Consider the following 8,731-nt stretch of genomic DNA (forward strand, 5'->3'; position numbering starts at 1 on the left):
AAAGTAAAATTATGAAAATGAGAATTGACAATTCTAGCATCTATAACTAGAACGAGAGGTATATTACCTTGAAAATGTCAATATATAGACCTCAAACCAATCGATATTGAGAGAAAAAAGAGTAGTAAGAGCACCATGACCATTGAAAGGGGGATTCAAATTTGACCGACAAGAACATGATGCCCCTCCCTTTGATGACGAAATTTCCACAAAAGAGTTTAGCGGGTCTGTCTTCGTAATTAAACAACAAGTCCGAGGATGCTTTTGTAAATTCGTCTTAACAAACCAAAAAAGAAATAAAACAATAATAAAAAAACACGAAAGAAAGAAGATGGCGAAGAAAACGGAAAGCAAAGGGGAGATAATAGGAGCGAGAAAGAGAGCTGGATTCACATGCTCTTGTTCCTTTCTCTCTCTTCCCTTTTTCTTCTTTCTCATCTTGCGGCTTCTCTCTCTCTCCACCATGATCATCATTACCAACCAAACTGATTGAAACTCATTTGTTCTCTCTCTCTCTCTCTCTTTCTCTCTTTCTCTTCTCTCTTCTTCTGTGTCTCTCTATCTATCGCCATGGCTGACGATAAGGTATGCTACTTGTGTTCCTTTTTACTGTCTTTCAGATAATATAAGATCCTGTTTTTTTTTTATTCCCACATTAATCAATTTAACCCTTTCAATTACTGGTCTCTTTGAGAGTTCTTGTTCTTGTAGACAAGTCTTTTTAGTTTTAGTACTCTTTGAAGTTGAAGGGTTTTTTTTTTTGAGTTCTGGGTTTGTCCAAAGCTTTTACCTTTTTTGAGTTAGCTCTAGATATATGGCCCGCTCTCAATGAGTTTTGAGTTCTGAGGAAACAAAATAGTTCTTTATAGCTGATTTGTATCTCCTTAGTTGTGTAAATTGAGCATCTTTTGACTTTCTAAATCAGTAACTTTGATGTTGCTGAAGATTTATTTATGTCTATTTTGTCTCGATCTGTAATTGAATCAACAGTTTGTACAAGTTGCTAGATCCAGAATTGAGCAGTAAGATTCAGTCCTTCTAGTTTTATTTTTGTTATATGTTTTGTTTTACCTTTCTTCTCGCGTGACTAAAAAAAGTACATGTTTTTTTACTAAAATCAGATTCATTCTGCGTAACGGCTATTTCTTAACCACTCTTTTAGGATAAAGTTTCCTTCTTTAGGCTTTTTGATTCTCAGACGAGCATCATACTTTCAGCTTTTACTTGCGTTTTTATTGACCTTGATGCTTTGTCTTTTGCAGGAGATGCCTGATGCTGTAGTTGATGGCGGACATGATCAAGTCACTGGTCATATAATTTCCACCACAATCGGAGGCAAAAATGGTGAACCAAAACAGGTATATTTATATAGGCAGGCTTAAACCAAATAGATACACTTTTTATGTATATGCAAGATCTGTTCCTAACCAAGATATTTATTTCCTATGTTTTTGTTAGACAATTAGTTACATGGCGGAGCGAGTTGTAGGTACAGGCTCGTTCGGAATAGTTTTCCAAGCTAAATGTTTGGAGACTGGAGAAACCGTGGCGATAAAGAAGGTATTGCAAGACAGAAGATACAAGAACCGAGAACTTCAGTTGATGCGTGTGATGGATCATCCAAATGTGGTTTGTTTGAAGCATTGCTTCTTTTCAACCACAAGTAAAGATGAGCTATTCCTTAATTTGGTTATGGAGTATGTCCCTGAGAGCTTGTATCGAGTTCTTAAACATTATAGCAGTGCTAACCAAAGAATGCCGCTTGTCTATGTTAAACTTTACATGTACCAGGTACCACCAAACTACACACTTTACCATCTTCTGTTTACATTTATTTGTACTTATTCTGATATTATACCCTTTTGTCATGTCAGATCTTCAGGGGACTTGCCTACATTCACAACGTTGCTGGAGTTTGTCACAGAGATCTAAAGCCTCAAAATCTTCTGGTATGCATTACATTCAAGATTCAGCTCTATGTTTTGTTTCATCTCTTGGTTCTTTCTTTGTTCATGTATCTCTTCTGGTCTCTTTATACAGGTTGATCCTCTTACTCATCAAGTCAAGATCTGTGACTTTGGCAGTGCCAAACAGCTGGTAAGACTTCGGGACATATATATTCTTTCGACTTGTGGCGCTTGTTTTTTTTGTGTGATCTTGCCACTAACTGTTGAAATCTACTGTTGCTTCAGGTTAAAGGTGAAGCCAACATTTCTTACATCTGTTCACGATTCTACCGTGCACCTGAACTCATATTTGGTGCCACGGAGTACACAACTTCAATTGATATTTGGTCTGCTGGTTGTGTTCTTGCTGAGCTTCTTCTTGGTCAGGTAAACAATATTTCAGTAACTTGCTTCTTTAAACTCCCGTAATTTTGCGGTAGGACTCGTTTTGAGGATACCTTTCTTTTATGTAGCCGTTGTTTCCTGGAGAGAATGCTGTGGATCAGCTCGTTGAAATCATAAAAGTAAGAATTCTTAACAATAATATTTTGCTAATTACATTCGTTGGATACAAATACTCATTGTATGGAGTTGTTGGACACAGGTTCTTGGTACACCAACTCGAGAAGAGATCCGTTGTATGAATCCACATTACACAGATTTTAGGTTTCCACAGATAAAGGCACACCCTTGGCACAAGGTTTGTTATTTGTTTTCTCGTTTACATACACTCTTTGTTTCAGTTTCCACTTAGTTCATCAACATAATCATATTTACATTTTGATTTAGATCTTCCACAAAAGGATGCCTCCGGAAGCGATTGATTTTGCATCAAGGCTGCTTCAATACTCTCCAAGTCTTAGATGCACCGCGGTAAGCATTGTCTTGAACTTTCTTCTGTCTTTAAGAATAAAAACTGAATGCTTAATGTTTTGTTTTTATATTCTGCGTATTACTACAGCTCGAAGCTTGTGCACATCCGTTCTTTGATGAACTCAGAGAACCAAACGCTCGTTTACCAAATGGACGGTCTTTCCCACCTCTCTTCAACTTCAAACAAGAGGTAGCTGGAGCATCACCTGAACTGGTCAACAAGTTGATTCCAGACCATATCAAGAGACAATTGGGTCTTAGTTTCTTGAATCAATCTGGAACATAAAAGGATCTGCAAAAGACAAAACAACTTTATATATATAATGTACCATTACACGAGCCATAAGGTAGTAGTTGAAGGCAACGCGGAGGACACAATTCGAAATTTTTCCTCCTCAAATCCGTTCCAGGAATGTTCTGTTCAGACAAGTTTGATGGTCAAAGCCAGCTGCTACAAAACCAACCAACTTCCCCAAATCTGCTGAAACAAAAACCCTCCAGTTGTATCTGCTTGCTTCTTTCTCTCCTTTTGAATTTGGTGAAAAAAACACAAAATCTCCTCCTTGCTTCTTTTCTTCTTTTGTTTCTGCATATGTAAATGAGTTTAATTCAGATATTTTTATATAGTAAAAGTTTGAGCAGAAGGTGATACAAAGTGTTTTCATCTGTCTACCATGAAGAGAGAAAAAGGCTGGAGTTGCTGCAGTTTAAGGGGTTGCTTTGGTTCATTTTTTCTTTTTCTGCTTTTGAATGTTTGTCTTCTTCTGTTTTGTTACCAAGTTTAATGAAGATGGTTTGTTTTTGACTCAAGTCTCTTACAAATGCAAATCTTCTTGTCTTGTGTAAAGATTCTCTCAGCATACCAATCAAAGTTAACAAAGAAACAGAACAAAATGAGCTTAGTATTTCAATTTAATTTACCTGAATCTTATGATAAGACAACAATCCGTTGTAGTCTAGCTGGTCAGGATACTCGGCTCTCACCCGAGAGACCCGGGTTCGAGTCCCGGCAACGGAGATTTTTTAATATTTTAAACCTAGGTAAGGGGTAGTTTCGTCATTTACATTCGTGGAAGAAACCCTAATGTCTTTCATATAACTATCACACTTCGCAGCCGACGCAATTCGTCTGCCACTCTTTTTTGCTCATCTCCCTTCGATTTTGAATCCAGAGTCTTAAGATGGTAAAGTTTCATCCTTTTTTGATCTATGCATATATCTTCGTTCCTCTCATTTTTGGGATTTTAATTGTGTGTTTACGTGATGCAGGCGTCGGAGAAGAAGCTCTCGAACCCTATGAGGGATATTAAGGTTCAGAAGCTCGTTCTTAACATCTCTGTTGGTGAGAGTGGTGATCGTCTCACTCGTGCCTCCAAGGTTCGTTCTTTATTTCCCTTAGGATAATCATTTACTAGGAAACACTGGAAAAAATTGAGACCTTTACGTTTTAGCTACTTTGTAATGGGTTAGTTCATAGATGGCACTGAGGTATTGGAATTGAATTTTTTATCCTTTTGCGCTTTATTAATCGAGGGTTTTGGTAATTGTAGGTTTTGGAACAGCTCAGTGGTCAAACCCCTGTCTTCTCCAAGGGTATGTGATCATCTTCATGTAGAATGAATCTTTTATGTGTTATATCTGTGACTTTTAGAGTTCTAATTTAGAGTGAGTCTTAATTGTAAACAGCAAGGTACACTGTGAGGTCTTTCGGTATCAGGCGTAATGAAAAGATTGCGTGCTATGTGACCGTGAGGGGTGAGAAGGCAATGCAGCTTCTTGAGAGTGGCTTGAAAGTGAAGGAGTACGAGCTCTTGAGGAGGAACTTCAGTGACACTGGCTGCTTCGGATTCGGTATCCAGGAGCACATTGATCTTGGAATCAAGTAAGTGTTGTGATTAGGACATATGGGATGATTTAGTAAAACAAATTTGATTGTGAGGGAAATGTTATCATCATTCTTTATTGCATTTCTTTCTTAGGTATGATCCTTCTACCGGTATCTACGGTATGGATTTCTACGTTGTTCTTGAACGCCCAGGATACCGTGTTGCCCGTCGCCGTAGATGCAAGGCTCGCGTTGGTATTCAACATAGAGTTACTAAGGATGATGCCATGAAGTGGTTCCAGGTTAAGTATGAAGGTGTTATCCTCAACAAGTCTCAGAACATCACTGGTTGAAGAGTTTTTTGCTATTTTGTTTTGTGGTGTTAGCTCTGTTTCAAGTTCTTATATTTACGATTCTGGATAGTAAGGATTTCTTGTTGTGGTAACCTTTTTGACTTCAGTTGGTTAAGGATCTGCAAGTACCTTTCGAGATATGAACCATTTTTGGGGTTTTCTTTGTCGCAAAATTATTATTAATTTTGTTTGACAACAGTCAAGAAATGGTGAAAAACCAAATTTTACAAGGTTGAGCTTCTTGAACATCTATCAACTTTACATGAACAGGTTTCTAAATGTAACAACTCCAACCATATTTGTCATCTGGTTTGCATGTCAGAGAGAAATGTTTTCTCAAGATTACAAATAGGACGACCTGATCAGCTCTAGTAGTTCACTCTTCCTCAACTTTGAGTATCCTTTGATTCCTCTCTTTTTTGCAACTTCTTTGAGCTCTGCAAGTTTCATAGTTTCTATCAATGAAGCTTCCTCCTTTGTCATTTCTCCTAAAGCTTTATCGCTGATTGATACTGGAAGCTTACCTCTTGGTCCTGAGGCAGGAGTTCTCTTGACGAAACCAGACGGTGGTTGAGGAACCTCTACAAATGGCAAGAAGATGGATTGGTTATTATACCAACAAATGGCAAGAAGATGGATTGGGATTTGATCGAGAATAGTTGATTACCCTCAGTTGATTTCTTTCTTGATTTCTCAAGAACGTCAAGAACAGCTTTGGTCAGTGGCTTGCTCTCAGAAGACTCATCGCGGTTCTTCTCTTCAACACACCGAGATTCTTCTTTGGAGATTGAAGATTGAATTCGTTTCAAGAGAGAAATAATCTCCTCTTGGTTAGATTTACTCGGGTTTGAAGCTCCTCTATTAGACGGTTTCTTGCAATAAACAGATACTTTCTTTGCTCTCCCCATTGAAGACAAAGAAGAAGCTTTCTCTTGAAGCATGATTCTTGAAACACTCAGCTCAACGCACGAGTTTTGCAACACAAACCGCGGCGAAAGTTTATCTGCTATCTGTCTAAATTCAGTTAGCTGTACAGAAACAAGGCAGTCGAAACATTCCCAATAATATCTGTCTAAAAAAACTGTAACTATAGGGAAGTTTCGATTACCTTGAACAGGAAGATGATTGATTGATTTGGCTCTCCTGAATCCTTGTTTGATCAAAGGGTAAGCACTAGGAGAATGAAGAGCCAAGTCCATAGCTTTTTTTACCTTCCCTGAAAAGATCTGATTCTCTCTCTCTCTCTCTATTTGGTTTTGCAACAACAAAACAAAAATTTATCCTCAAAACAAAAAAAAAAACTCACCTTTATATGTTTGGGGTCCAATTACAGCTACGCATAAACTTGTGGACAGTAAAGGTCTAAACTTTAAGCTCTCTTTTTAAGAACATCGCCCTCGAGTGGGCATTGCTGTTGTTTCACTATAACAACTTAAACCTGCGGAAACAATTTTTTACTGAAGCAATTCAATTTTCCCGCGGTTTCTCGTTTGTTGAGTAGAGGAGGAAGATAAGAGAGAGATGGCGATATTGGTGGCGAATTTGTCTTCGTCAAGCTTCTGTTTCTTTTCCTCACATCACCGGTTCCAAACCCAGAAAGAGATATTAGTAAGCGACGTTAGAGTTAGAAAAAATGTGATTTTCAATAGAGCCTCGTTGAGAACGGATTCGATTTCGACGTTTGATCGAAGCGCAACGGATGCGAACACTCGATTACGTAGATTCTGCGAATCAGGGAACCTAGAGAGCGCTGTGAAGCTTCTCCGCGTATCTGGAAAATGGGATATTGATCCGAGAACTCTATGCTCTGTTCTTCAACTCTGTTCCGATTCGAGATGTTTGAATTATGGTAAAGAAGTTGATTCCTTTATCCGTGGCAATGGGTTTGTGATAGATTCGAGTTTAGGATCGAAACTAGCTCTCATGTACACAAACTGCGGAGATTTGAAAGAAGCGAGTCGGGTTTTCGATCAGGTTAAGATCGAGAAAGCTCTGTTCTGGAATATTTTGATGAATGAGCTCGCAAAGTCTGGTGATTTCAGTGGCAGTATTGGATTGTTTAAGAAGATGATGAGTTCGGGTGTTGAAATGGATAGCTATACTTTTTCTTGTATTTCAAAGAGCTTTTCGTCTTTGCGAAGTGTTAATGGAGGAGAGCAGCTTCTTGGTTATATTCTGAAATCAGGTTTTGGTGATCGGAACTCTGTTGGGAATTCTCTTGTGGCGTTTTATTTGAAGAACCAGAGAGTTGATAGTGCACGTATGGTGTTTGATGAAATGACTGAGAGAGATGTTATATCTTGGAATTCGATTATTAATGGGTATGTATCTAACGGGTTAGCTGAACAAGGGCTGTCTGTTTTCGTGAAGATGTTGGTTTCAGGAGTAGAGATTGATTTGGCTACTATAGTTAGCGTTTTCGCAGGGTGTGCTGATTCTAGTTTGATCTCATTAGGTAGAGCTGTCCATAGTTTTGGATTGAAAGCTTGTTTCAGTAGAGAAGATAGGTTTTGTAATACGTTGCTTGATATGTATTCGAAGTGTGGTGATCTTGACTCTGCTAAAGCTGTGTTTACGGAGATGAGTGATCGAAGTGTTGTGTCATATACTTCCATGATTGCTGGTTATGCTAGGGAAGGTTTGGCTGGTGAAGCTGTGAAGTTATTTGAACAAATGGAGGAAGAAGGTATTAGTCCTGATGTTTATACAATCACTGCGGTTTTGAACTGTTGTTCACGTAATCGGTTATTAGATGAAGGTAAGCGAGTCCATGAGTGGATAAAGGAGAATGATATGGGATTTGATATCTTTGTATCGAATGCTCTGATGGATATGTATTCGAAATGTGGAAGCATGCGAGAGGCAGAGCTAGTGTTCTCTGAGATGCGTGTGAAAGATATTATTTCGTGGAATACAGTTATTGGTGGGTACTCAAAGAACTGTTACGCTAATGAAGCTCTAAGTCTGTTTAATTTGCTGTTGGAAGAGAAGCGATTTAGTCCTGATGAGAGAACAGTGGCGTGTGTTCTTCCAGCTTGTGCAAGTCTTTCTGCTTTTGATAAAGGCAGAGAGATCCACGGTTACATTATGAGAAACGGGTATTTCTCAGATAGGCATGTTGCTAATTCGCTTGTAGACATGTACGCGAAATGTGGAGCGTTGTTACTCGCACGTATGCTCTTTGATGACATTGCTTCCAAGGATCTTGTTTCTTGGACAGTGATGATAGCTGGATATGGGATGCACGGGTTTGGAAAAGAAGCGATAGCTCTTTTCAATCAAATGAGACAAGCGGGTATTGAGCCTGACGAAATATCCTTTGTATCTTTGTTGTATGCTTGTAGCCATTCAGGACTAGTGGATGAAGGATGGAGATTCTTTAACATCATGAGACATGAATGCAAGATCGAGCCAACGGTAGAACATTATGCCTGTATAGTCGACATGCTTGCAAGAACCGGAAACTTGTCAAAAGCCTATAGGTTCATCGAGAACATGCCAATTCCGCCAGATGCTACAATCTGGGGAGCGTTGCTGTGTGGCTGCAGGATACATCATGATGTTAAGCTAGCTGAGAGAGTCTCAGAGAAAGTTTTTGAGCTTGAACCAGAGAACACAGGATATTATGTACTCATGGCGAGCATCTACGCGGAAGCTGAGAAATGGGAAGAAGTAAAAAGGCTAAGAAGGAGGATAGGGCAACGCGGATTGAGGAAGAATCCGGGATGTAGCTG

The 8,731-nt window shown here is 38.9% G+C and overlaps 4 protein-coding genes and 1 non-coding gene across 10 annotated transcripts in view; 4 read left to right on the forward strand and 1 right to left on the reverse strand.

Annotated features, from left to right (window-relative positions):
- The first annotated feature begins 333 nt into the window (after positions 1–333).
- On the forward strand, positions 334–3,621 carry LOC104773908 (shaggy-related protein kinase eta). Its single transcript, XM_010498577.2, has 10 exons — positions 334–585; positions 1,263–1,358; positions 1,459–1,791; positions 1,875–1,949; positions 2,041–2,097; positions 2,193–2,333; positions 2,420–2,470; positions 2,551–2,646; positions 2,736–2,819; positions 2,908–3,621. Exons 1-10 carry the CDS (start codon positions 571–573, stop codon positions 3,103–3,105), a joined length of 1,146 nt encoding a protein of 381 aa, XP_010496879.1. The 5' UTR covers positions 334–570; the 3' UTR covers positions 3,106–3,621.
- Positions 3,622–3,764: 143 nt separating this feature from the next.
- Positions 3,765–3,837, forward strand: TRNAE-CUC. Its single transcript has one exon. It is a non-coding gene; the product is annotated as a tRNA-Glu (tRNA).
- A 69-nt stretch (positions 3,838–3,906) lies between these two features.
- Positions 3,907–5,155, forward strand: LOC104773909 (60S ribosomal protein L11-1). 2 transcript variants are annotated; one of them, XM_010498579.2, is made up of 5 exons: positions 3,907–4,003; positions 4,089–4,196; positions 4,370–4,412; positions 4,506–4,701; positions 4,799–5,155. In XM_010498579.2, exons 1-5 carry the CDS (start codon positions 4,001–4,003, stop codon positions 4,995–4,997), a joined length of 549 nt encoding a protein of 182 aa, XP_010496881.1. In that variant the 5' UTR covers positions 3,907–4,000; the 3' UTR covers positions 4,998–5,155. The 2 variants fall into 2 exon arrangements, with proteins under 2 accessions (XP_010496881.1, XP_010496880.1); XM_010498578.2 differs by lacking the exon at positions 3,907–4,003 and having other exon boundaries at positions 4,083–4,196.
- A 64-nt stretch (positions 5,156–5,219) lies between these two features.
- On the reverse strand, positions 5,220–6,289 carry LOC104773910 (30S ribosomal protein S2-like). Of its 5 annotated transcripts, XM_010498581.1 has the most exons (4): positions 6,106–6,289; positions 5,665–6,003; positions 5,522–5,578; positions 5,220–5,434 (listed from the first exon to the last, which is right to left on the reverse strand). In XM_010498581.1, the coding sequence occupies exons 1-4, from the start codon at positions 6,194–6,196 to the stop codon at positions 5,340–5,342; spliced, it is 582 nt and encodes a 193-aa protein (XP_010496883.1). In that variant the 5' UTR covers positions 6,197–6,289; the 3' UTR covers positions 5,220–5,339. The 5 variants fall into 5 exon arrangements, with proteins under 5 accessions (XP_010496883.1, XP_010496882.1, XP_019098323.1 ...); XM_010498580.1 differs by having other exon boundaries at positions 5,220–5,578; positions 5,665–6,000; XM_019242778.1 differs by having other exon boundaries at positions 5,220–5,578.
- Positions 6,290–6,357: 68 nt separating this feature from the next.
- The window catches only part of LOC104773912 (pentatricopeptide repeat-containing protein DOT4, chloroplastic-like), a 3,060-nt gene continuing 686 nt past the window's right edge, over positions 6,358–8,731 (forward strand). The window contains exon 1 of the mRNA XM_019242777.1: positions 6,358–8,727. Within this exon, the coding sequence (XP_019098322.1) occupies positions 6,519–8,727 (2,209 nt within the window). The 5' untranslated portion in view covers positions 6,358–6,518. The remainder of the gene's footprint in view (positions 8,728–8,731) is intronic.

Source organism: Camelina sativa, unplaced genomic scaffold (assembly GCF_000633955.1).
Source record: "Camelina sativa cultivar DH55 unplaced genomic scaffold, Cs unpScaffold00751, whole genome shotgun sequence".
Lineage (NCBI taxonomy): Eukaryota > Viridiplantae > Streptophyta > Magnoliopsida > Brassicales > Brassicaceae > Camelina > Camelina sativa.

Excerpts from the sequence above, each read along its gene's own strand:
- LOC104773908 (XM_010498577.2), top strand. Across the intron at positions 1,950-2,040 it reads TAAAGCCTCAAAATCTTCTG|GTTGATCCTCTTACTCATCA; the intron begins GTATGCATTACA and ends CTCTTTATACAG. Across the intron at positions 2,334-2,419 it reads CTGAGCTTCTTCTTGGTCAG|CCGTTGTTTCCTGGAGAGAA; the intron begins GTAAACAATATT and ends TCTTTTATGTAG.
- LOC104773909 (XM_010498578.2), top strand. The coding sequence starts at position 4,083 with ATGCAGGCGTCGGAGAAGAAGCTCTCGAACCCTATGAGGGATATTAAG. Across the intron at positions 4,197-4,369 it reads GTCTCACTCGTGCCTCCAAG|GTTTTGGAACAGCTCAGTGG; the intron begins GTTCGTTCTTTA and ends TGGTAATTGTAG. Across the intron at positions 4,702-4,798 it reads CACATTGATCTTGGAATCAA|GTATGATCCTTCTACCGGTA; the intron begins GTAAGTGTTGTG and ends TTTCTTTCTTAG.
- LOC104773910 (XM_019242778.1), bottom strand. The coding sequence starts at position 6,196 with ATGGACTTGGCTCTTCATTCTCCTAGTGCTTACCCTTTGATCAAACAA. Across the intron at positions 6,004-6,105 it reads CAATCATCTTCCTGTTCAAG|CAGATAAACTTTCGCCGCGG; the intron begins GTAATCGAAACT and ends TTAGACAGATAG. Across the intron at positions 5,579-5,664 it reads AAGAAAGAAATCAACTGAGG|AGGTTCCTCAACCACCGTCT; the intron begins GTAATCAACTAT and ends TGCCATTTGTAG.